This window comes from Neolamprologus multifasciatus, chromosome 14 (assembly GCF_963576455.1).
Source record: "Neolamprologus multifasciatus chromosome 14, fNeoMul1.2, whole genome shotgun sequence".
Classification (NCBI taxonomy): domain Eukaryota; kingdom Metazoa; phylum Chordata; class Actinopteri; order Cichliformes; family Cichlidae; genus Neolamprologus; species Neolamprologus multifasciatus.
In genome coordinates this window covers 39,160,081-39,187,216 of record NC_140452.1, presented here as the reverse complement: position 1 = coordinate 39,187,216, position 27,136 = coordinate 39,160,081, and the positions used below count along the sequence as shown (strand labels likewise).

The 27,136-nt window shown below is 39.6% G+C and overlaps 1 protein-coding gene and 2 long non-coding RNA genes across 9 annotated transcripts in view; 1 reads left to right on the top strand and 2 right to left on the bottom strand.

Moving 5' to 3' along the window:
• Nucleotides 1-24,005, top strand: part of myo18ab (myosin XVIIIA b) — a 127,161-nt gene extending 103,156 nt beyond the window's left edge. For 6 of the 7 annotated variants that reach the window (XM_085130738.1, XM_085130736.1, XM_085130734.1 and 3 more), the window contains 8 exons: nucleotides 5,040-5,156; nucleotides 5,278-5,361; nucleotides 9,018-9,155; nucleotides 12,934-13,119; nucleotides 13,292-13,431; nucleotides 14,436-14,480; nucleotides 20,277-20,399; nucleotides 22,550-24,005. In XM_085130738.1, the coding sequence (XP_084986864.1) occupies nucleotides 5,040-5,156; nucleotides 5,278-5,361; nucleotides 9,018-9,155; nucleotides 12,934-13,119; nucleotides 13,292-13,431; nucleotides 14,436-14,480; nucleotides 20,277-20,399; nucleotides 22,550-24,005 (2,289 nt within the window). The remainder of the gene's footprint in view (nucleotides 1-5,039; nucleotides 5,157-5,277; nucleotides 5,362-9,017; nucleotides 9,156-12,933; nucleotides 13,120-13,291; nucleotides 13,432-14,435; nucleotides 14,481-20,276; nucleotides 20,400-22,549) is intronic. The other variant, XM_085130740.1, reaches the window with a different exon arrangement.
• On the bottom strand, nucleotides 12,766-18,953 carry LOC146504638 (uncharacterized). Its single transcript, XR_014868712.1, has 2 exons — nucleotides 15,813-18,953; nucleotides 12,766-15,528 (listed from the first exon to the last, which is right to left on the bottom strand). It is a non-coding gene; the product is annotated as an uncharacterized LOC146504638 (long non-coding RNA).
• Nucleotides 20,521-26,873, bottom strand: LOC146504636 (uncharacterized). The gene is made up of 3 exons (XR_014868711.1): nucleotides 26,453-26,873; nucleotides 21,264-26,421; nucleotides 20,521-20,817 (listed from the first exon to the last, which is right to left on the bottom strand). It is a non-coding gene; the product is annotated as an uncharacterized LOC146504636 (long non-coding RNA).
• Between the last annotated feature and the right edge of the window lie 263 nt (nucleotides 26,874-27,136).

Here is a 27,136-nt window from a genome sequence, read left to right as displayed (position 1 = left end):
ACTTTCTCTGTGGCATGGTGGTTATCACTGTTGTCTTGAATAAGACCCTGGATGTCTTAGCCATCATTTGTTCTTTCTCGGGTTGTTTGGCGAACGTTGAAAAGTGTTGTACTGCAGAAAATATTCATCTCGGGATATTAATACTGCTTAACTGTTGTGTTAAATGTGTAATCTATTCAGTAAAATGTGAAGGAGGAGTATATAAGATGAGATAAGGAATCAAGATCACTGTGCCAGCAGCTGTTTGTTTTTGAGAATGACCTCTTCATGCACCCAGCTTGCTGGAAAAGTAAAAGGCTGTGAGAACCGATAACAGAAATTGTAATTACATAAATGGAGGATTTTTTATGCAGCCCTAACTACACGAGACACTGCAATTCAGTAGAAATAAAATCATGCAAATGACATTTCTTTTAGATGGCTGCCGCTTGCATGCTTCTCCCATTGTAATTGCAGTGTTTTGAGAAAATTGTCACACATGTTTTCAACAGCTTTGTTTTTCCACAAAGAGCTTCTAGCAATCTGAGAGGGAAAATAAAAGAGAAAAAAACAAAGAGCCCGGCCATGTAATTGGGCTGAAATTACACTATCAGTCTATTGTTAAATGAGAGTTTGATGCTGGTTACTGGCACTTTTTTCAAGTATCCATCACATGCTCCAGAGATGGAGATGCATTCGCAGCTTTTATCAGCACTCAGCACTGATAAAAGCACTCAACAGTGGATTAAAAAAAGAAAGTGTGATATGTAAATGAATTTGCCCCAGATTCCACATGGATATTTTTAGTGCATCAAGTGCATCTTGGTACACCTAAGCACTCGGTGCTTACAATAAAAATAAAATGAAATCTTAGCTTTATGATCTAAACCCCGATTTTGAAGCTATGGATGTTTGGATCATTCTCTATCCCATTAGACTGTTTTTCACTAAGCGCTGAGTGTCACTAGCTCTTTGCGTTAACTCTGTGCCTAAATTGATTTGTTAACATTTTCACATTAGTCATGACTTATTAATCCATTGCCCTGCACCAACAACCTCTCCTCTTATTTTGTATATTATCCCAGTCATTACAAAAATAGGATTATTTCAGCACAGTTCCCAGGCTGCCAGTCTCTTAATTAGGTGTCTTGTTGTATCAGGGAGCTTGGATAACCTCTGGTGAGTTCTGTGATTAGAGCAGCATGTGTAAGCTCTACGTCAGCCACATCATCGGGACTGCATTGTGGCCTTTCACAGATTTAGCCAGTCACGCAGTCCATTGGAACAACTGTTGCAGATGACGTGTGGAGCCCAAGATTTATCCTGGTCATCCAGCAGACAGCCAAAGCACAATTTGTAAATCTTCTTAAGGTTTGTGGTAATTGGGTGACGCTGTGCTTCCGTCATGAATGAACCACACACGTAACAGAAACTGTCTGGATGATTAATACGATTTCTAGACATGGTAACAACTAAAATCAATCACAATTAATGCCGTCTATAACAAACACGGGGAACTGTTGTTAAATCTGGTAATACTAATTATTTTACACTAATTATCTCAGTCTTTTGGAGAGGGCTGGACTCTGTTCCAGTCTGGAGTAGGGATGGGTATCGTTTAGCTTTTATCCGATACCAGTACCAAACCGGTACTTTTGAAACGGTGCCAGTGCTTAAACGGTGCTCGAACCGGTGCTTAAAGAATGGAGAACACAAACTTTGTCCAAAAACCTCTCATGTTCAGCTGGTTTTTTGTAAAAAGATAACAATGTTAGCCTTTTCTGCAGCTATAGGGCATATATGGTAACACTCTGGGCTGGAAGCAGTGCTTAAACAATGGAAAAAACACCAACTTTGTCCAAAAACCTCTCATGTTTAGCTGTTTTCCACTTTTTCTTTGGTCATTTTAGCCTTTTTTTTGGCCAGGGTGAAGGGAGTATCTGCCATCAAACAAGAAGACAGCCGCATGTACTGTAGCTATGATGATGTTTGCTAGCATGTTACATGCATTAATGTAATAACATAGTTAGCGTACTCAACGTAAATTACACACGAACAACATTAAGCTACTCACGCAGAGAAGAACGGCTGCTGCTGCCATCATCATCCTCATCATTTCTGCTACACTGGCAGGGCTAGGGGCCAGGACTCTCCTCTTCGGGTTTTTGGGGGATGTTGCTAACTCCGGGTCAGATAACAGGCACCACACCCGCAGTAGATGTGCTCGGTGTGAGGTCTCGCAGCAAGCTATCAAATACAGTGCATTTTTCGGCTTTTAAAAAAAATGCTATGCGTCGCCAGGTGTTTCATCGGCTTTGAGGTGTTACCTCCTTTGACAGTATCACAGTATCAGCTTAAAGCACTTGTTGCAGCTGCTGAGTTTGCATCTTTTGCTGTGAAGTACAGCCAGACTTTTGACCGCTTCGCCTTGGGCATTTTTAATCTGTAGCTCTGCTCTAAAAGAACGTACGTACCTGGACCCGCCTACTATCCTCGGAAACATGAAATGATTGGCTAGAATCTAAAGTGTATCACAGCTCAGGAAAAAAAAGCATCGAAATAAAGCACCGAAATGTGCGCTGCTTTTCGGTCTGGTTACTACCGTTTATGTCAGAACCGGTGCCATCATGGCACCAGATACCGGTACCCATCCCTAGTCTGGAGGCAGCTGGCAGGGATGAGCATTTTTGTATCCCCCTGAGTGTGCTTCCTGTACATTGGGAATTTTGCCAGCAGATCAGAGGATTGTTTCCCTGCAACTTCAGATGTCCTACTGTCTTACTGGGAGACCCCAGTGCTCATGTGACCTGAAGGACAGTGTGAGGAAAAGCCTGTAAGATGGTCTATTATTAGACCTGTGCACATAACAGTTTGTCTGTCATGAACACCGTCTTTGAGGATGTCCATATGATCATGTGGCATCAGGACATGTGTTCTCGGTGCAGGTCAATTTTGTATGATTGTGACGATAAGATTTGTAATCATATCATCCACTCTGTCATATGTTCTGGACACTTGGGTGAAGAGAGGACCTGATCACCGCCCAGTGGTGAGTTGGATGAGGTGACGAGGGATGATGTCGGACAGACTTTGCACACCAAAAGGTTATTGTGATGGTGTATTGTGAGTAGTGTCTCTGGATCAGGGAAAAGTGACTGCCCCAAGTGGAGGAGTTTAAGTATCTTGGAGTCTTATTTATGAATGACAGGAGAAAGGAGCAGGAGATTGACCGATGAACTGGGCCTCTTCTACTTTGATGCTGACAACCTCACTTATGGTCATGAACTCTGGCTAATGACTAAAGAATTAGATTGTGGATATAAACTGCAGAAATGAGCTTTCTGCAAAGGGTCACTGGTCTCTCCTGTAGATTTAGGGTGTCTACACACATTTTATGTTAAAGATGGTACATCTGGTGCAAAAGATGCATAAGAAAGTTTACTTGCTCATTTAACCCTTTAAAACCGGTCAGAGCGGGAACGCTCCGTTTTGCGTAACTATTTTTATATTCTGGTAGCTCTGCAACCACGTGAGCTAGCGCAATAATTTTTTTTGCATATGAAACCGGAGGAGTTGTACTTACATCTTATGCCATCAGCTTGTCCTCGGTCACAGTTTCCTTCCACATATAGCTTTGCAAAAACTGCATAAAAAGCACTTGCAGCAACAAAAACATAATATTCCAGAAACACGCTTTGCCGATCCGATCAGGTGTTTGTAACACTTCCTATGTCCATCAGCACGAACTATCGCATGTCCGCCATGACCTGCCCGAAACCGGAAGACACGTCATTTTGCGGAAATGTAGTTTTTTTTACCATCAAGGCCTCATGAGCTTATACTGGTGTTTTTAAAAGTTATGTTTGACTTTATGACTTTCTGTGTCGTTTCTGGGATGCTTAGGACTCATATTGCACTGCTGGAAATAGTTTATTTTGATGCATATGCTGCTTTTTTGCAAATTTGCACTGTAATATTTATTTTCGTTTTTCCTGCAGTGTATAGAAATTGGTTTATTTCAAAAATAAAACTATGAAGACACTCAAAATAAATTTCCTGTGGTGGGAATCTATTTTGTGCAACTTTTTTGTATTTACAGTTTTGAGGGATAAACCTCTTACATTTCTCTAACTAGAAATATATGTTAAAAAACAAAAACGATTTTCAATTTTTTTGTAGTTTATTGCACTTTTTTGCAATTTATGTAATTACTATGCACTTAATGCATGCATATTATTAAAATTTAGGCTGTAATGGTTGTATTGATGTATATCAACTTGAAATGCTCCCAAAAATGGCTCCACAACATGTAAAAATATAATATAAGCTCTGGCGGACTTGGTTCTATGGTAGGTCTTAAAGGGTTAAAAAGAGCTTAAAAAGCTCTGAATTTTATAAACCACTCTTGTTACTTATCCAGTTCCAGATGCCCGTTAATGGGATTCATTATAATGCAGAAATACTGCACAGTGAGTAATGTTAATGTGTAATCAGTAATGTGAGCCATTTTATCTCCACTCGTTTTCCAACATTCTTTTATATTTTCATTCATTTTACTTTGAAATATATTCTGCAAGATCCTCAATTTCTCTTTTGGTAGTGTTGTTTTACAACATAGTAACTGATAATAAACGATTAATAGATGTTACTTTGAGTAATTGGACATGCAATATTGTAAAAAGGTATTTATGCCCTCCCCGATTTCTTTCTTTCTTTTTGCAAATTTTAATATTAGAAAAAGTTAATCTGAGTAAATGCACAATGAAAATGTTAGATAAAGATTTAATTTATTAAGGATATAAAGTTTTCAATCCTACCTGCTGTTGTGTGTAAATTTACTTTAATGATCTGAAACATTTACGTGCAAGAAATATACAACTAACTAAAAAAAAAATCAAGAAGTGTGCAAATATTTTTCATGGCATTGAATAGGACCGAGAATTGTATAGGATTTCCTACCTCATCTAAATCTTGTGAAGACAGTTTAATTTTTTATTTCTGGGGAAGCAGTTGCCTTCTTGCTCTGTAGATCTTTGGCATATCTTTTTTTTTTTTTTCAGCTGGAGGAGCAGCTGAGTCGTCTGCAGAGAGAGAAGAATGACCTGCAGTCAAGAATGGAGGAGGACCAAGAGGACTTCAATGAGCTGATGAAGAAACACAAGGCTGCTGTGGCCCAGGTATGATTTCTTTCTTGTTTAATGTACACTGGCAATAAAATGTTTGTGATCCATTTCAAATGATCATTAAATCCAATAAAATGTTGCTTCATGCCTTGTTTTCCATTTTTGGGGGTTTCAGTCGGCTCAGAACCTGGCTCAGATCAGTGACCTTCAAGCCCAGCTTGAGGACGCCCTAAAGGAGAAGCAGGAAATTCAAGAGAAGGTAGATGATGACTTTTGTTCTTGGCATAAAAATGGAGAAGTGGCCAGTGGTCAGCCAGGCTTTACTCTGTCTAAGAACAGAAAATGGGAATAATAATAATAATAATAATAATAATAATAATAATAAATAATAATAAAAATGATAAATGGTAGAGATGCAAGCAGTATGTTTTTGCTCTATTTGAGCACTCAAGTTCTCCAAACGTGTGAAAAGATGGGAAAGGAGTAGCATAATTTAAAAAAACAAAACAAAACAGGAGGATAGAGTAAGTGAACAGAAATTCAGTCCTTTCATCATCAAAACATAAAAATAAAAAAATAAAAATTTTGAATTAGAGACTCTTTAAAAGTCAAATGTGAACACTGTGTGTCGTGCCCAGGGCTGGAGTGGGACAAAAAATCGGCCCGGGCATTTTGACTAGAGACCGGCCCCCCAGGTATTATAGGAAAAACCATAAAGCCTTTGAATGAAAACAAACGCTGTTGTGACAGTGATGTACAGTCTTGTTGGTATATGTATGATTTCTATACATTTTACGTCAGATAAAAACTTTGGTTGTAAGCTTCAGATAACTATTTAATAAAAGCGAGACATTTTAAATGAGAATGAGAAAGAAACTTATTTCTTTGTGCCCCCCTCTCCTTGTTAATGCCCTACCTGGCCCCCCTGGCAAAACGTTGCTAGACCCGCCCCTGCACAGTTACCAGCTGTCAGCTACATAAAAAAGTATCCTGGTGTTATTTCTCAGAAACAGTTCATAACTTCACTTCAACTCATTCATGTCACCTAAAAGGTAAACCTGTTTCTCCATCACCTGTTCAGCTCTGATTCAGTAAGGACATCTCCTGGTTTCATCTTCATGTTTCCCTCTCACCAGATAACCAAACCGATATCATGACCAGCAGCTTTACAGCTGTGGCTCCAGCAAACATCAGCTGATACTAGATATTAATATTAAATAAATTGTAACAACAACTGATCAAGCTTAAACGTGCTGCTGTTGTTTAGCGCGACATCCGCTGGTTTTCTCTTTCTGGCGCGAAGTGGGAGATAAACAAACAAGAGAGAAAAGCTGATCAGCTGATCATTGATCAGTTTCATGATTGAAGTAGCAACAGGAGAGGGAGGGGAAGAAAATGAGAGGAGAAGAGGCAGCTGTGCAGCAAAGACGGAGAATTCTCCAGCTTTGTGTCTTTTTCATTGTAGCTGAAGTCCGGGACAAACTGCGTCCCCTCTCAGCTCAACACGAAACACGTAATATTTTCTCTGAATGCGGGACCATTCCATTTTTTACGGGACGGTTGGCAACTCTACTAACTAACCTTATGAATAAAATAAAATTCACTACCAGTAACATCGTAGCACCCACCCAGCTGTATAGAAACTCCGTCATGCTAGCTAGCACGCAGTACAAGTTATTGTAACTGACTGTAAAAAGTCAGCACAACGAAAATAAACTAAACCTAAACTTGGTTTATATCTGACCCAGATAGACTGACCTTGGGTCTCTCCTCCTCCTGCCTCCCCTTCCCTCATCCACCTGCTGGCCTCTGTGGAAGCTCCGCCATAGCCACTACCAAACAACCGAGTTAAATTTACACATCGGCCAGCATCTGGCCAGCCCACCACTTCCCATTGTCCATGCCGTTCCAAAAAAAAAAACCCAACTAAAAAAAAAAACATTGGCCCATAAAGACGAAAAATCACCATCGGGCAAATGCCCGGTATGCCCAGTGTCAGTGTGGATGCCAGTCCAGCTATGGTCGTGCCAGCTGGCACGCGTGCCCAGGGTTGCCGACCCTTGTTGTATGCTTTGATGCAGCCATGAGAGCATTCTCTTTCTAAATGAAGCCGTGTTTCTGCCACGTTGTGGTTGCCACCAATTTTCCTGACATTCAGCAGTAATTAGACCATTTACTGCTGCCTAAGAGCTCAGAATAGAAACTGTGAGCACTATATGGTCCTGTGACAATCATAGTTTCATACTGTAGACCCTCTGCTTTCCTCACACTGAAAGTTTCTAGAGTTTCTGCTACTGCAGTTCAGTGAAAAATCTCATTTACAGAATATGATTAATGTGTACCTCTGCTCAGCTTGTTTCCTTTGCTTTTGCAGCATTCTCTTGACAAATACAATCCTCAACATAACTAGCAAAAATACGACCTACGACCCTACAGGAAGTTTTTGCCAGGCCTACAGAATTTATTTGCTTTGTTCGTGTATAGAAATACAGAGGTGCATGTTAATTTATCATGTTATTTTTTTTGATGGCCAAAACAGGTGTTTATAAACACCAAACAAATAGTACATAAATGTGTTTATTGTTGTTAGTTTTTGCAAGCTACATATTCTTTGACAAAGTAATCAGTTACTAATCAATAATAATTAATTAGACTTTTTCACATATATAAATGAGAACACAAAGTTGCACTGCACTAAAAATAGTTTAACAAAATGTATTTAGAAACATACATGTAACGTAACAACATACATGTAACACATAGCATAGCCATTTATTTTGACATTACACCAAACATAACATGTAGAATATATAAGAGGACAATTCAGTCGCACTAGAGCGTAATGGTGTTCATTTTTAGATCATCTACAACAGCTCATATATAATTACTATAATAACTATATAATTGCAAGCAGTTAAGTGTTATAAAAACAATTCTCAAACGTTATATAAATGTTGATATTCCTTGTAGCCTAAGCAGTTTATATAGCACGTTTCATCCTAACTAGTTAAGGAGCAGAGATATATGCACACACTGTGATCATTATAAGAAGATGCATGTGTCATTCACGCAACATTGACACTGACAATATGGGACACAGATGGCCAGCTTCGTTTCCATACTCAGACAAGCACTACTGTCATCCTTGTAATGACTGCAGCTGCATGATCTTTTTTTCTTCATCAAACACATTAGTTGAACCGAAATAAAAGGAGAGGGAAATACGTGAACTTGCACACATTTTTGGTTCATGTGTAAAGAGGGAGAAAAGTGAAAATGGCACAATGGCTGTTTTAGGGATATTTTTGTTTTTCATTGTAGTTTAGTTTCACTTACTGTAGTTTCTAGTATGTTTTCATTGAAGTTAAATAAGGTGATTTCAGTGTTGGTGTTAGTGTGTTTGTGTTTACTGTATCATAGAAAGCATTCATCAGAGATCATATTTAAGGAGTTTGGAACAGCTATTATACTGAGACATTCTCGGTTCCAAGTACCAAGCATCCTCAAGATGGTTTTGGGTTTTGTAAAAAGAAACAAAAGAATAAACTGACAAGATGAACAAGAAGGCATCTTCTGTACATTTCTGTTAAGTTAATCGTTTATTATTAAGTGCTTTCACTTGCAGTTTCTTCTTAAAGATCAGTCATTTTAATTTTAGGTAGATTCTGTTTTAAATGGGAAACATTTTAGGACTTAAAAAAATAGATGCTTGAGGTGCAGTTTTACCAGGATAGTAAAGGCAGTGTTGAGGATGTGTAAATACCCAGTGCTAGGTGTGTCTCCATAGCCAACAAAGTTCTAAATGAAAATAGCTGTTAAACTTTTGGAATGAATTGAACTTGATTAGGAAAGCTCAGCGTTAGACAGTGTGTCGCACTAAACAGTAACATTAGCATATTTACATTTGTGTCTTAGATGCAAGCCCTCCAGAGCCAGATGGAGTTCCAGGAGCAGTCCATGGTGGAGAAATCCCTCGTCAGCCGGCAGGAAGCCAAGTGTCGTGAGCTTGAGACCAAGCTGGAGTTTGAGAAGACCCAAGTCAAACGCCTAGAGGTAAGAGCTAAACACAGGTTGGGTGCTGCTGGCATTGGTAGACATTTTTGAGAGGCTGGTGGGAGCATGAAAGATCCTAATAACGTCAGAAAGAAACTGTAGAAACAGAAAAAGGTCACCTTATGAACGTATTGCACTTCAAAAACATATCTATCAGTGTTGTGCTAAATCATATAATCTGTGATAATACTTATATATAAAAATGTAATGAGCAGCATGATGGTGCTTATATAGCATTGTTGCTTCACATCAAGAATATCATGAGTTTGAATCGACTAACAGCACTGTTCTGTGTGGAGTTTGCATGTTCTCTGCTTGTCTACATGGGTTCGATTTGAGTATGCCAGCTTCCTCCGACAGTCCATGCAGTTAGTGGTTAGCTTAATTGATGATTCTAAATTGACTGTAGGTGTGAATGTTTGTCTGTTTCTCTGTGTTAGTCTTGCAGCAGATTAGTAACCTGTTAAGGGCATAACCTGCTACTTGCAATAAACTCCCCCACTCATCAACCCCGAATTTGATAAGTGGAAGAATCAGTGTATTTTTGCTATAGCAACCCCATGTGTTTAAGTTCCCTGGTCCATGCTACTAGGTAAGGCATGTCTGAGGACAAGAGCTACTTGACAATTCAATTCATTTCAATTCAATTTTATTTATATAGCGCCAAATCACAACAAAAGTCGCCTCAAGGCGCTTCATAGATACAGAGAAAAACTCAACAATCATATGACCCCCTATGAGCAAGCACTTTGGCGACAGTGGGAAGGAAAAACTCCCTTTTAACAGGAAGAAACCTCCGGCAGAACCAGGCTCAGGGAGGGGCGGGGCCATCTGTTGTGATTGGTTGGGGTGAGAGAAGGAAGACAGGATAAAGACATGCTGTGGAAGAGAGACAGAGGTTAATAACAGATATGATTCAATACAGAGAGGTCTGTTAATACATAGTGAGTGAGAAAGGTGACTGGAAAGGAAAAACTCAATGCATCATGGGAATCCCCCGGCAGCCTACATCTATTGCAGCATAACTAAGGGAGGATTCAGGGTCACCTGGTCCAGCCCTAACTATATGCTTTAGCAAAAAGGAAAGTTTGAAGCCTAATCTTAAAAGTAGAGATAGTGTCTGTCTCCTGAATCCAAACTGGAAGCTGGTTCCACAGAAGAGGGGCCTGAAAACTGAAGGCTCTCCCTCCCATTCTACTTTTAAATACTCTAGGAACAACAAGTAGGCCTGCAGAGCGGGAGCGAAGTGCTCTAATAGGGTGATATGGTACTACAAGGTCATTAAGATAAGATGGGGCCTGATTATTTAAGACCTTGTATGTGAGGAGCAGGATTTTGAATTCAATTCTGGATTTAACAGGAAACCAATGAAGGGAAGCCAAAACAGGAGAAATATGCTCTCTCTTTCTAGTCCCTGTCAGTACTCTTGCTGCAGCATTTTGGATTAACTGAAGGCTTTTCAGTGAGTTTTTTGGACATCCTGATAATAATGAATTGCAGTAGTCCAGCCTGGTAGTAATAAATGCATGAACTAGTTTTTCAGCGTCACTCTGAGACAGGATATTTCTAATTTTAGAGATGTTGCGCAAATGGAAGAACGCAGTCTTACATATATGTTTAATATGTGCATTGAAGGACATATCCTGGTCAAAAATGACTCCAAGGTTCCTCACAGTGTTACTGGAGGACAAGGTAATGCCATCCAGAGTAAGAATCTGGTTAGATACCATATTTCTAAGCTTTTCAGCGCCGAGTACAATGACCTCAGTTTTATCTGAGTTAAGAAGCAGAAAGTTAGTGGCCATCCAAGTCTTTATGTCTTTAAGACATTCCTGCAGTTTAACTAATTGGTGTGTGTTATCTGGCTTCATGGACAGATAGAGCTGGGTGTCATCTGCATAGCAGTGAAAATGTATGCTATGTCTTCTAATGATGCTGCCTAGGGGAAGCATGTATAATGTAAACAGAATTGGTCCTAGCACTGAACCCTGTGGAACTCCATAATTAACCTCAGTGTGTGAAGAGGACTCTCCATTTACATGCACAAATTGGAGTCTATTAGATAGATATGATACAAACCACTGCAGTGCAATACCTGTAATACCTACAGCATGTTCTAATCGCTCTAATAGGATATTATGGTCAACAGTATCGAATGCTGCACTGAGGTCTAGCAGGACAAGCACAGAGATGAGTCCACTGTCAGAGGCCATAAGAAGATCATTTGTAACCTTCACTAAAGCTGTTTCTGTGCTGTGATGAACTCTGAAACCTGACTGAAACTCTTCAAATAAACCATTCCTCTGCAGATGATCTGTTAGCTGTTTGACAACTACTCTTTCAAGGATTTTTGATATGAAAGGAAGGTTGGAGATTGGCCTATAATTAGCTAAGACTGCTGGGTCTAGAGATGGCTTTTTGAGTAAAGGTTTAACTGCAGCCACCTTGAAGGCCTGTGGTACATAGCCGATTATTAGAGATAGGTTGATCATATATAAGATCGAAGAATTAATCAATGGCAGGACTTCTTTGAGCAGTTTTGACAGCCCTTCACTACCTAAAAGCATCAGCATATGCTGATCCCGCAACGGTCAGCCTGTCAGTCAGCTGCCTGGTTTCCAGCAGTCAGTCATTTGGTCAGCTTTTGTCTCAATCTGCATGTATGCAAATAGCCCAAGAGGGGGCAAATACTAATCATACACATTGAACAGGGCCCAATAGAGGATGTTGGACCCTTAGACTACCCTCTTGTTTGGTTCACCCACAGATTCTTTGTTTCTCTGTTTGGTCAGAGCCATTCATACTAGGGGCCTGTTCAAGGTCATTTTGCAGGGCTCTAGCAGTCCTCATCCTGTTTCTTCTTGCACAAAGGAGCAGATACCTTTATTGATGATGGTTTAACAACCATCTATAGACCTGTCCAATTCTCCAAGAGTATGCCCGTCGCCTGGAATCTCCTCTTTGCTCTTGAGACTGTGCTTGGACTTTACAGTAATACAAAACTCCAACAATCAGACAACCCCCTATGAGAAAGCACTTGGCAACGGTGGGAAGGAAAAACACTCTTTTAACAGGAAGAAATCTCCAGCAGAACCAGGTTTAGGGAGAGGCAGTGATCTGCTGTGACCACTTGGGGGTGAGAAGAGACAAGGGTGGACAAAAAAAAAGAATAATTACAAAGTTGTGTAAACCTTTTGGAAATGGACATGTACCATCCTGGTGGAACTAAATTTCCAGCTAATACTGTGTCATACTACCAGTAGTGACACTAAACCCAATCATACCATCAGCTGGGTCTAGGGATGCTGGTCAGTCAGAACATCGCTTTGGCCCCAAATTTGGCCAGCAGTGTTTTGCTATATGCTTTGATACAGATTTTCAACCACACAATTAATGTGTAGGTCCACCTCATTCCATAAAACAACATTGCCCTATAAAAACAGAAACTTCACAAGACCCCTGAAGGCATCCTGTTGTATCAGGAACCGAGACATGAGCAGTAGGTACTTGAATTCAAGAGGTTGGGCCTCCATGGATAAGATGTTTTTTTGTTTGTTTGGGTTTTTTTTTTGGGGGGGGGGGGGGGGGGGGGGGGGGGGGGGGGGGGGGGGGGGGGGGATTTTTTTGCACATCAGTGAGATACCTGATTGGTACAGTTTCTCTTAAATGTTACTTTCACCACCATTACTATACATCATATTTTTCACATTTTTATGCCATATCTATATATTTATAGTTTCAGTCTCTGTCTCTAACCATCTCCTTTTGTTGCTGACAGAGCCATTTAGCTCGGCTTAAGGAGAACTTGGAGAAGCTGACGGAGGAACGAGATCAGCGCAGCAGCGGTGAGATTCGAGAGAAGGAACAAAACAAACGTTTCCAGAGACAGATCCGTGACATCAAAGAAGAAACGGCTGAGCTGGCCAAAAAAGAAGCAGAGGCCAGCCGCAAGAAGCATGAGCTGGTAAGACAGCAATGAGAATAATATCAGTAAACTAAGCAGTGCAGTCATATGCTACTGACATGTTAGGACACCCTGCACAGCATCCACAAGCAATATATCAGCAACACTGAACTCATCAGCCTTTGGTCCAGACTAGCTGAAAGGTTCGTTTTATCTCTTGCTTCATTAACAGGAAATGGACATTGAGAGCTTGGAGGCTGCAAATCAGAGCCTGCAGGCAGACCTCAAGTTGGCTTTCAAAAGGATTGGTGACCTCCAGGCAGCCATTGAGGATGAGATGGAGAGTGATGACAACGAAGACCTTATTAACAGGTATGGGGCCACTTATATGTGTAACTGAAGCTGAGGTTTAAAATCACTCTTTTCTGTAGTGGTCACAATACGAGTTCTCAAGATTAAATCTGGAGAACATTATCAATATTTTAATGTGACAATCTGTTTTCACTGGTGCCTGCCTTTTTTTATATCTAACTGAAAGACTGTTTTCATCAAGTTGGTTATAGTTTGATAAGGTATCCAAGAAGAAAAATTTCACGTTTAAAATGATGTCAACAAACCAATCATTGTCTGTCAGCCAGGACAGCTGTCATGTTGAGCTCTCATTGACCATTGAACATCAGCTCCACTGACAGCTCCAATGAAAGTTGTTAAACAGTATACAATAGCTTATCCTTTTTTGACAGAGTGAGATTTGATCTCAAGCTGAAATCGCACTGCAGATTTTCATTCATATAAATTTAGCATGATATGCTTGTCTTTATAGACGATGCATTTCTTTTCTTCTGTGCTGCACCAAAGATTTCTCTAACTGTGACCCAAAAGCTGAAATGCATATCATGCTATTGAACCAAAATATACACGCTATATTATGGAGGTGCAATAATTTGTTTGCAGGGGAAACTCTTACATCCACATTGTAAAGACATTGTAAAGAAAGTTTCAACCGCTGGGAATTAAAGTCAAAGTTAATGGGCAGAGCATATAAAACAGTAAGGGACAGAGTTAGATACACTAAAGTGATCTTTGAATAATGAACTATTTCAAAGAATGAAAGAAAAATTATTTCTATTCATTCTGCAAGGTCAGATTGAAGTAGTCTGTTCTTTGTCCCTTAAAAGGTTCAGAGAAAAAAACTGGGTCGTCACATTAATTCCTGAAATAATTTGAATATCATTCACGTTTCATTTTTGTCATAATTTTTATTCAATTTTTTCTATTTGTTTCTTTTGTTTCTTTGTTGTTGTTGTTTTCTTTTTTTTTTTATTTCTCCTGCCCCCCCACTTCTTCATCATCACCATCATCATCACCACGGCCAGTTTGCAAGACATGGTAACAAAGTATCAGAAACGAAAGAACAAAATGTGAGGAACCTGTTCTCCTTATGCACACACACACACATATTTATTTACTTTATTTTCACCACTGGAAATGATGCATTCTAGTCTTTGAACATTTAGATGGATTTGGTTTACATCTAGTTAGTTTTTCAGTTTTGAAAAGACTAGAAGAGGTGATATTACAGATTGAAATAATATAGAACATGGATTTTGAATGAATGTATGAATAGACAAATTTTAGGTTTTGGTAGTTTAGAGTAATTGCTCCATTCCAAATGCACTGATTTTCTGCAGTTTGTGCAAACAGGAATGAAAGCGTCATGTAAGGAGAGATAAATGCATCATCAACAGTGCTCAGAGATTCCCTTATTAACCATGTTTATTTCACATTTTATTGCATGCCATGAAGATGCATGAATAACACTTATGATACATTATGAACCCTCAGCATGAAAGTTTTCTATTTTTTGCACATTTGATTATCGTTAAGTCTGCAGTGGTTTAGTCTGCCAGCCTCGTTGTGCTCCACATCACCACTTACAGTGAGTGTTCTTAGAATAAAAACAGGCGGCAGAGATTTGTGAGCTGAGTTGAAGAGAAAAACATAGTCAGGAGTGTGCAGATTATTGATTGGAATTTTATGCTAGAAGATTGATTTTTAGCCAGGTTGGCCACAACTTATAACAACAAAGTTATATACTTGACCAGCTTGTATGTTAATGTATCCCAGACACTGGAACAGTCTTTTGGTAGGATTAGATAGCACAGAATCCTAAAAGCACAGTCAATAATGATGGCTTTCTTGACTTTGTGAAGTGGTATCTGATTACCCATGATCCCAGGTACCTGCTGACTTAAAGAGATGCTGATTTTTATGACTCACATTTCTGCTTCTAGGTAATAGCATCAACACAATACATCATTTATCCTACTGTGACATACCCTCTTTAAGCCTGGAAGCTGTGCAACACTGAAATATGTGAAAACCCAACAGACTTTACAAAAAGATTATTTTAGTTCTGTTTCAGTCAGTTTATAAACTTACTTTTTGGTTAACCACAAGTGTCGGGATCTCTTTGGTCATGGTAAATGGACTGGTTCTTATATAGCACTTTTCTACTCTGTCTGAGCACTCAAAGCGCTTTATACAGCTAATTCATTCACCCAATCACACAAGCACTTCTAAGTTTAAGTGCTAAGTATCTAACATTCATACTCCGATGGATGCATCGGAGAGCAACATGGGGTCAGTATCTTGCCCAAGGATATTTGGCATGCAGACTGGAGCAGCCTGGGATTGAACCACCGACCTTCTGATTAGTGGCTGATCCGCTCTGCCACCTGAGCTACAGCCACCCCACCCCTCATCCCTCTTGAGGAGATCGTTGTCACAGTTCTTGTGGTCTATCCCACTGTGTTTATGTTCTGGTTTACCTGGAAAGTGTCAGTTCCTCTGTGTTGCATTTAAATATCAGTTGGTGATGCCTAGCCCCTCGCTCCCTGGGCCCTCTTAATATTTTATTGCCCTGCTCTAGGGCTGGATGTGACTGTGACTCAGCAGTGACTGCCCTCCTGACAGGAGAAAGGGATCGTGTGTTTCTCATCAATCTTTAAATTGCACTTGCTTAATAATGCAGAACCCTCAAATGTCTTACAAAAAGCTGTCGTGCTCAACACTCGAACAGTTAACCTCTGGTTCTCAGCTATTCCACTACCTTGTCAGATTACTAATCAAAGCAGGGAAGTGTAGACTTCTGGCTTTCATGCCTGACTTATCATTTTATATATCAGATACAGTTTATTCTTCATATGGTTCACATACTTCATTTATATAGTCATTTGCAAAGACCTGCACATCTTGTCCTACACCATGATTTGTTAAATTAGGTACCAGCTAGGGGTGGGGGAAAAAATCGATACTGTGTAGTATCGTGATATTTGGTTTGCTAATAATGTATCGATACAGGGACAGCAGAAATCGATATTTTGTTACAAAAAGGTTTTTGTGCTCTGACTTCAGAGCATGTTGATCCTTTTTCTGAGCAAGAATCCTGACATTCCTTCACTGTCCAAATGTGTTTAACTTGTTTTTGGCAGCAATAAACATGACAGTTTACTTATTTTAATTTAAGACATGTTTTATTTTAATTAAGTTTAAAACTTTTTTATTTAATGTAAAATTATATTTTGTTTTAATTTACTTTCAAATTCTTCAGTTGCTGAAGGGGCTGCATAGTTTTCATAAACTGCATAGTTCAGAATAGCTATAATTGTACCAGATGGTTGATTCAGTTAAGTTGGACTAGACTGTAATACAAACCGTTCAGTTTGTCAACAATAAAACTGAAATGAGAGAAAGACTGAGTGTGAGACTTTGATATTAGATAAAATGAATATTGATAAAGTTTACCTTTATGTACAGAATCTGAATATCACAAAATATTTAAAAAAATTGCAATAATATCGTATCGTGGGATGTATGGTGATTCCCACCTCTAGTACCAACAGTCACTAAGGTATATATTTGATTTGATTTATGATATATATTTGTTATATATATATTATTATATATATTTATATTTGATTTAATTTAGAATTGCACACTACTGCTCCCAAACTACACACTCTGCCCCAGTGGTGTGCAGAGGTTTTTACAGAAGTACTTCTCCCACCCCCTCAATAAATAAATAAATACATGAGAATAAAATAAAATAAAAATGAAGTGAGGAAGAAATGAAGAAGAAAATGTAGTCTTTAACCAGACAAACACACCGCTCTGACAACCCCTTACTTTACCCTTCCTCAACACTTCATCTCTGGCTTAGAATCTTCTTACTACTAAAGTGTTTACTATTAGTTGCATCATATTCTTTCAATTCATGTTTGCAACAGCTTTTAATCAGGTCAGAAACACAAGGCAATACATTGATTTGAAAAGCATTTTAAATTATTAAAACTTTTTTTTTTTTTTAAATCAGAGCTAAATTTAAATGTTTGAAAGACTGTGTGATGTGGTTAACTGTGAATATATCTAGAGTGGGATTAAACACTAATGAAAAATGAAGGTGGTGTATTAGTAAAATCAGTAGTTAAACTCTGTATATTTAGTCAATCAAGGGATTTTGTACACAGGCCCAGGTAGATTTGGATAGCCTTTTTTTCCTCCATGTAGAGCAGATGACTAATGTTTAGCTAGTCTTGTTAATCTGAGTGGGTTCAGGCCAATGCAGAACAGCACCAGGGACAGAGAATTTCCTTGGTAAATCCCGCACTGCAATTGGCTTGAAGCTGGCCTGTAGGCTTGTTCTGAATTCCTGATTAAGGCACTCGGGATCCTGTTGATCTTGTATAGTTGTACACATTCCAGGATCCATGTATTAGGCATTGAGTCATTGTTGTAGTCAATCCAGGCATCGCACTGGTTGATTAGTCTGGTGTTATAGTCTTGAGTAGGGATGGGTACCGGTATCCGGTGCCATGATGGCACCGGTTCTGACATAAACGGTAGTAACCAGACCGAAAAGCAGCGCACATTTCGGTGCTTTATTTCGGTGCTTTTTTTTCCTGAGATGTGATACACTTTGAATTCTAGCCAATCATTTACGTTTCCGGGGATAGTAGGCGGGTCCAGGTACGTACGTTCTTTTAGAGCAGAGCTACAGATTAAAAATGCCCAAGGCGAAGCGGTCAAAAGTCTTGCTGTACTTCACAGCAAAAGATGCAAACTCAGCAGCCTGCAACAAGTGCTTTAAGGTGATACTGTGGAAAGGAGGTAACACCTGAAATCCGATGAAACACCTGGCGACGCATAGCGTTTTTTTTAAAAGCCGAAAAATGCGCCGTATTTGATAGCTTGCTGCGAGACCTCACACCGAGCGCATCTACTGCAGGTGTGGTGCCTGTTATCGGACGAAGAGTTAGCAACATCCCCCAAAACGCTGAAGAGTAGAGTCCTGGCCCCTAGCCCTGCCAGTGTAGCAGAAATGATGAGGATGATGATGGCAGCAGCAGCCGTTCTTCTCTGCGTGAGTAGCTTAATGTTGTTCGTGTATAATTTACGTTGAGTAGGCTAACCACGTTATTACATTAATGTATGTAAGGTGAACTAGCAAACACCATCATAGCTACATGCGGCTGTCTTCTTGTTTGATGGCAGATACTCCCTTCACCCTGGCCAAAAAGGCAAAAATGACCAAATAAAAAGTGGGAAACAGTTAAACATGAGAGGTTTTTGGATAAAGTTTGTGTTTTTTCCATTGTTAAAGCACTGCTTCCAGCCAAGAGTGATACCATACATGCCCTATAGCTGCAGAAAAGGCTAACATTGTTATCTTTTTACTAAAAAAACAGCTGAACATGAGAGGTTTTTGGACAAAGTTTGTGTTCTCCCATCTTTAAGCACCGGTTCGAGCACCGTTTAAGCACCGGTACCGTTTCAAAAGTACTGGTTTGGCACCGGTATCAGATAAAACCTAAACGATACCCATCCCTAGTCTTGAGTGAGTGCTCTGTCTACCAGTATCTCGTTTTTGGTTCTGCCCCTCCTTTCTGGACCCTGCTCGTTCATGCCATGTGCCTACACACACACACGTATATAAAGATAAATCCAGGGTGTACCTCCGCCTCTCGCCCTATGACTCTATCCAACATAGATTTCACTTGCCCAGCCTTTTCACATATGGCAGGCAAAAATAATAGATTCTGTAAGATTCAGGGACACACAGAGAATCTATACACGCTAATGATGAATATAACAGAGATGTACAACCAGTGGCGAAAGAATGTCAAGAACAATTTATGTCTCCACAGCACGAGATGTGGAGAGATGAAAGATAAAAACAAAGAAAACGAATGGTGGCAAGTCCACAGTGGAAAAGATGAGGACATACAGTGGGTAGAAGCAAATCCCACAGATTATTTAATAGCTGAGACGTGTGCTGCAAAGCTTTTTATAGCTTAATAGTCTGTCGCCTCTGTCCTTCCACCAATCCCTTCTACATCATCTTTGCTGGGGCTGGGACTCAATTCAATGCAGCTCTCTCTAGTATGCGCAAAACTTGAAAACAGTTACCCACAAAACAACTGTGTGATGGAGATGTTCACTTCTTATACAATTTAAAAAAAACAAAAAAACCCACAAAATGCTAAATTGCTAAAATAACCAGATCTCCAGTTCCTTTGAATGATAATAATAATAATAATAATAATAATAATGTATACTTTATTTATCCCCATGGGGAAATTACTCTCTCTGCATTTGACCCATTCACTCAGTGAAGCAATGGGCAGCCACTAATCAGGCCCCCGGGGAGCAGTGTGTAGGGATGGTACCTTGCTCAAGGGTACCTCAGGGTAAGCCATTCAGTGGATTCGAGCCCCTTCCGATCATGGGGCGACCACGCTACCTACTAAATGTAACAAATACAGTACAAATTAAAATTCATATACACAATTTTTATTCCTTTTTGTACAATTGCCAGAAGGTTCAATAAACACTCAAAAACGGGTGAAATTTCTGGCATTGATTTCATGGTTTGATAACCATAAGTGAAGTCTTAAGGTGTTGATATCTCTGCAACCCTGACTTGACATGCATGTGTTTTTTCCCCCCCTAGAATAAATGCTACAGCCACCCTTCGCTGCCACACTAACACCACACACGAACATTACTACCTGTGCTAACTGCCATTTCACATTCATATTCCATCACCCTATTCTCCCACTGAATGGCAATATTTGACTTTTCTCTTTATCCTATTCTTTGCTCTCGTCTCTCCTTTGCTTCCGCTGACCTGTTTTCCTGTATCTGGCCTGCACCAGTCAAGGGGATTCAAACACAGATTCTGAGGTGGAGGATCATGTGGAAGGGGTGAAGTCATGGCTGTCCAAGAACAAAGGCCCCACCAAAAATCTCTCTGATGACGGCAGTCTCAAAGGCTTCAGGTCAGTACAAAGGTAGTGTAACACACGATACTTTGTTAGGATCTTGGGCTTATGTTCTCTAGGAATCGACTAAGGAGCGAATGACACACAGCTAAAAGAACAGTCAACATTTATTCAAAAACAAAACCAAAAACAGTCATTCAACAGTTCACAACAGTTCCAATACTCCATATTTGTCAGTCTGTGTATTCAGTTTTAGAGTTCAGAGTTCTTTTCAGTCTTTTCAGTTCAGGTGTGTGTGTATAGTGTTAATGTTAGTAGTACTACCCGGGTAGTGTATTGTTCTGAGATCTCATAAGCTTATCTGTCAAGAAATAACGCAGTTGTCACTTCTAAGTAGGCTGGAAATCTTTCCTGCATCGCAGCTGGGGATCCGGAATCCTGGCTCGCAATTTTAGACTCCAACAAAAAAACTAACCTGCACAGGGCAGGAACATATTTTACATGAATATCATATAACTTAATCAACACTAGTCACCAAATGCCTCTCACTCTTTGTATATAACAACTCAATGCAATCAATAATAAAAATGAATCAAAGAACCTTAAAACAATTTCCACATCATACAAATTTAACTCAAATCTCATATTTTGTGAACAGCAGTTACATCAATCCAATGAATTGAGAGAAAGCACATTACTGTACTATTTAGCCAAAGACTGCTCATATTTATCATCTCATTACAATAAATAAAACTTACCTACTAGCTTCCAAAGAAATATTTCCGATTGGTTTAAAACATTCACAAGTGAAGAAATAAAAACATAATACAGCACTTAAAAGAACACATGAAATTTACATTATACTAAGCTAATGATTAGCTAACGATTAGCTTGCTATGCTAGCGCAGTTAGTCAACTCACCGGAAATGAACAAAAACCACAAAAACAGAGGTACATCGGCATCAACAAAAAGTGTCCGTGTTTCCCAACAAGCGGAAGAGTAAAATCCAATTTGTGTCTTCACACATAACCTTTTTCTTGAACAAGGATTAAAGAAAAACTTGGTGAGTAGCTCCGACCAGCATACGTAGCCTTAGCACTATTCTGTATATCAACTCAAGTTCACAAGCACTAAACGATCTCATAGTGCCACCTACTGACATTCTTTGGGAACAGCAGTTCATTTTCATGAGGCAAATTTTAGGTGGGTTACAGTAGCAACTCTCACCGTCTCTTCAGCAGTTGGGAAACAGTCTGCCAAGACATTTGTTTTTCCTGAACTTAGCATATTTAAGCATATCTGCTTAAAAGGGTTAACATGTTGTGGCCTGAGGAAATAAAGCCATCAACACAGAGAATTTAACTGAAAAGAAGGGACTGCTATTAAATGTATTTTTCAAGCTGTTCTGTCTTCATTGTCACCCACTTGGTGAAGCAGGGCTTTTTTCCCTTTAGTAAAAGGAGGGGACCTTGGTAGTGGATTTATCGATATGCCCATAGGCCAGCTGGCACAGTTTACCTGAGCCGCTTGCTGAGATTAATGTCCGCGAGCTGACGGTTTTGATTGGGCCAGATTTATCTCCTTACCAGATTTAACTTTCCTCCCTCAGCTGAGCTGAGCTGAGTCATTCCCAACTTTAAATACTTGGTGTTTTTAAATTTCTCTCAGCAGCTTCACCCTATGGACACACACTTTCAAGTTCAGTGACTAACTGCCAGTACACAGGTACAGATACTTTAGAGTTCCTGTTGGTTTTTTAACTCATTATAAAACAACTCAAAAGAAAGGAAAAAGGGGAGAAAGGACTATGTTTTAAGGGAGAATTTAAGCTGTGGTGAAGTTCATTTTTCTGTGAGTTTCAGCCACATTATGTGAGTGAAATGCATACAAGTGCACTTTTATGTGCTCGTGAAAAAAATTATTAAAAGTCACACATTTTTATAGGACTGTATAGATGGGTAGACAAATTAGCCCTGAACCAAACCTGAGTGGTATTGTGTTACATTGCTTTCCTTGCTTTCATCTCATTTTGCTAAATTTCAGCACTTGCATTTCTTCTCTCATTTCAGTTTTTATGATTTTTGTCACATTTCATTCATTTCATTCTCTTCTTTCACTCACCTTTGCTTTTGCCTAATATCTCGTCTTTGTCATTTTCTCTCCCACTGTCTTTATTTCTTTTGTCTCTTCCTGTTTTTCTTTGTAGAAGTGCTGTAAATGTAGAAGCAAAGGAAGGAAAGGAATTGAAAGAGGGTAAGGAATGGAAAGAGGTGAATAAAGAAGGCAGAGAGGTAGAAACAAGCAGGCCAGTTTCAGTGATGAGCTCCCTAAGCTACAGAAAACGATCCAACCTCAGTAGCAAAGGAGATGCCCTCTTCAGTCAGAATGCTGAGTCAGAGGATACGCTATCCTTTTGTAAACCAAAACGCCAAGCTTCTGATTTTCAGAATGACGCATACTTAGCCAGCTCAAGGAGAAAGTCTCAGGTATTGGATGGCATGAATGACAGACAGTCAGTCATCTCCCAAGCCTATTCAGAAGCCAACAGCCAGGCTAGAAAAGGCCTGGACAGCCGCTGGAGCAACTTTAACAAAGAATCAACCATTTCATTTACTGCACCAAGTCGGGCCTCCACATTTCTTGGGTTAAACCCAGAGAATGATGCCAAGTCTAACGTCAGCTTAGGTATGTCAAGCCCACTTGGACGCCATCAAAGCACCTCAAGATTAGACAAGGGTAGAGGGAGCCGCTCACAGTATAGCAGTGGTCCCAGTAGCCCTTGCTATAGCAGACGTTTTGGAGGTTGTAGTCCCGGAAGTGTTAGTCGGCCTGACTCAGTGGCTTACAGCAGCCGTCTTAGTGAGTTTGATGTTGATATTGATGATAGTAGAAGTGTGGCCTTCACTGAGAGGTCAGCATACAGTCCACACTCTTCAACTGGACGCAGTATCTCCATGCCACCACCACAAGTCAGATCAAATTTTGAAAACGACGCAGTTGATAACTTGGATGTCAAAACAGTCAGCCATCGCAACTACCTTGACCCTGACCTGGAGAAAGCCATCAATGAAGTCCTGAGTTTTAAACCTATCCAATTCAAGCGCAGGACTTTGGAAGACTCTGACTGTGAAGAAGAAAAGTTCAACAATAATGAAGCTGACAGAAAAGATACTCACTCTGTCAACAGCCTCAGACGCTCTGCATCTGCTGCGGACTGCATGAGACCAGCCAGTAGCTGCAGTAGGTGCAGTAGCCGCAGTGGCCGCCATCGCCACAGTAGTAAAGGAAAGAGCAAGAAAAAGAAGAGAAGCCACAGCTCTGACTCTGACAGCTCAGAAGATGGCCATCGTCACAGAAGCAGCTCCAAGAGGAGATCCAAAAAATCTAAGAAAAAATCCAAAAGGAAGGATGAGTCTTTGTCCTCTTCCTCATCTTCCTCATCTTCGGAATCAGAATCCAGCTCTGATGCCTCCACTATTTCCTACCGAAGTTCCAGCAGTGTGAAAAGGGCACCAGCTCGAAAGGCTTCAAGTCCAGAAGTGGATGAAGAAGCTGGGTCTCAGAGCGAGACTCAGCCCCTTAATAAAAAGGATGAGAAGAAGAGAAAGAAGAAGGTCGACAGCCTGATGATGAAGTATTTGTACCGGCCGGAGAGTGACTGATGCAGGCAGTAGGTAGACTTACCTTGGAAAGAGTTGTTTGAAGCATGATGTCAGCTAACCAAACAAAGGCACTTCTATTAACTAGCACATTAACTATTTCTCATACAGTCTGACTTGAATAGTTTTAAATTCTAATTTTGCCTTTTTCACGTGTGACATTAGTGATGCTAACAGTTTTTGCTGTACACATTAGTGACAGTAGTCTGTGTGGTGGTCTCTTCACATTGATTGCTTTTATCCAGGAGTCCTTTAGACCAGAACCTCCTCCTGGTTTGGGGAAATGTTATCATAAAAGGAGACACAGTCGATAAGAAGGTATTATTTGTGGATATCTAGCTCAGCTACTCAATACTCCTGAGATATTCCTTTGATTTACAAAGGAATAAAAATTCCATTACAAGTCAATTAGCAAATTTATGTGTGATGCACATTTCACTGTAATTAACCCCAGCAGTTTACAATATTTAAATATCAATATGAAAAATTTCTATGTTTATTTTTAGTAGGTTTCTTGTTTTTCTTGCTTTTTCGGCTAATTGAGGTGTAAACAATTCTCAAAATGGGTTAGAAAATGGCCTATATTCGATTTGACCTTACAGTATAGCTGTGTGACAGTGTGAAGCCACTATGCTGGGTAAACAATATCATGACCCTAGAATAAATCATTGTCTCCTGCTTTTCCACATTTTTCTCCCCCTAAATTCTCATATTCAGTTCAGTGTTATTCATAATGGGCTAAATCACAACAACCGTTGCCTCAAGGCGCTTGAAACAGTATCAGACAGCATATGCTCTGAGACCAAAATATCTCTCACAGGCCATTGACAAATATTATTGTAACATTTTGAGATTGTAATCTCACCTGTCACTTTGAAATCCTTATCTTTAATAACAACATTAATATGATGTGTTTTGGATGGTAGCATGTTCCCACATTGCTTGAGATTGCAAGTTTTTGTGCCCACTAGATGCTAGAGCAATGGCTGACATGAATAAAATACTGCAGCTCTCTGATTAGAAGAATATAACATATACACACATGCATGTAGTCAAAATAATGAAAGCTAATGAAGAAAATCTAGTCACCATATGGACATAATACATCCAAAAATCAGTGAAATATATAAGACCTGAACTGTGAACTGTGGCAAAGTGTCTTTTACAGTATATTAGCCTTTTTTGATCAGACCAGAACCTTTCACAGCATATCACATAGGGCTGCCACAATTAGTCGACTAGTCACGATTACGTCGACTATCAAAATCGTCGACGACTGATTTAATAGTCGACGCGTCGTTTGAAGCTTTGTAAGATCACAAAAGCCGCAGAAGTAGTAGGATTTAAGAGTGTAATAACGGACTGAAACAGAAGATGGCAGCACTGCATGTACAAGGATGCCAGCTGCCGTTAAACCCCGAAGAAGAAGAAGAAGCTGTGTCCCAGAATTCATAGCGCAGCCCAGCTCAGTTTCCAACGATGGCGGCAGCTACTTAGTTTTAATATTACTGTTATTATTCTTTCTGGGTCACAAAATAAACGTTTAACCTATTTTCAGGCGAGAATGTAGCTGTGTAAACCTCAAATATCTGCTCAGTTTATCAAGACACCACATATTTTCAAAAGCGCTCCGACGTTTTCGGAGACGTCTGTTACCCACTAGCTCGATAGCGAGCCGGGGGCTAGGCTAACTAGAGCCGTGAGAACACCGGACTCCCGGCTTCAAACCCACCGCCGTCTTTCACTACTCAGGTTAAACATGATATATAAGTCACTTAGATAACTTAAAAATGTTATTGTTTGGCTTGTTTTAGTATTTTATTTGTTCCTGAGTAAATCAGTTTGAATGAGATTAAAGTTATAGTTTTTACACAGCTGAATAAACGTCAAGCAGACAGCTGATTATCAGAAGTGTGAGATGCTGGAGAATATACTCCGGTGTCCTGTTATATTTTAGATGGCAAGGAATTTATTAAACTTCACCGAAACAATCGGCAAATGTCATTAAAATTTAATAAACTATCATCTTGTCTTTATTTTTAGTTAGCACATACCTTAAACACTTAAAGCTGTAAGCTAATGATAGTTATATAAGAGCAGATGCTGCTGGTGCAGTAAGCTGTACGTTTTACGTCCAATGGATGATGATCTGATTAGTCGACTAATCGCAAAAATAATCGGTGACTAGTCGACTATCAAAATAATCGTTTGTGGCAGCCCTAATATCACAGAGTGTTTTGTGTACATGTTGTTTGTACAGCTGCCAGAAAAAGCTTGTAAATTCTGATATTTTCTGTACAAATGTTATTGGATTTTGACTCAAGTACTAAAAGCAGATAAAGAACTAATTTAAAACAATGAAATCATGCCAAACCTTTTTATCTATTTATTGAGAAAATGTATCTGGTATTACAAAATTCTAAAAGGAAAAGGTGTGAACTTTTGGTGACTTTAGAAGAAGGCATGTTTATGCTTAACAGGCTGCAAAAGGCATAGAAACTGCTAGGAGTTTAAACTACACCAATCACAGTCAGGTGGATAAGTCAGCCGTGTTTTGTTGTGTGTGGAGGAAAGGGGGTAAAATTGTTTCAAGTAAACAACCAAGTCAGTTCATTTGGTTCCACTTGTTTTATTTGATTTATCTCATTTTATCACTTGTGTAAAAACGTGATGCCTGTTTTCATATTTCTACAAAAATACAGAAAATGTCATCAGATTCACAAGCTTTTTTTGCCCAAAATGAACAAATGAAATAATAACTGAGAAACATTCGAGGACATTTCTCAGATTTCAGCCTCCATACTGTTCTCTATTCGCTTTCTAAATAATAATTTAAAAAATCTGTTTGTTCTTCCTTGCTCCAGCCCACCTAGCCAAAGACGCTACCTTTTCGATAGATCTGATGAAGAGGAAGAAGAAGAAGAAAAAGAAGAAGGCGGGGCGTCCCTACACTATCCTCGATACAGATACAACACCAATGTGAAAGGTCGAGATGGCGAGGACAAGCCTTACGAGACTGCATCATAGCCTTATGAGACTGTGACAGCTGTGACATTTTGTCTTGCATGCAGAGATCAGCACATTTGTGGTCATATGGACACAACCACACACCCAAACACTCCTACCCCTGCAGG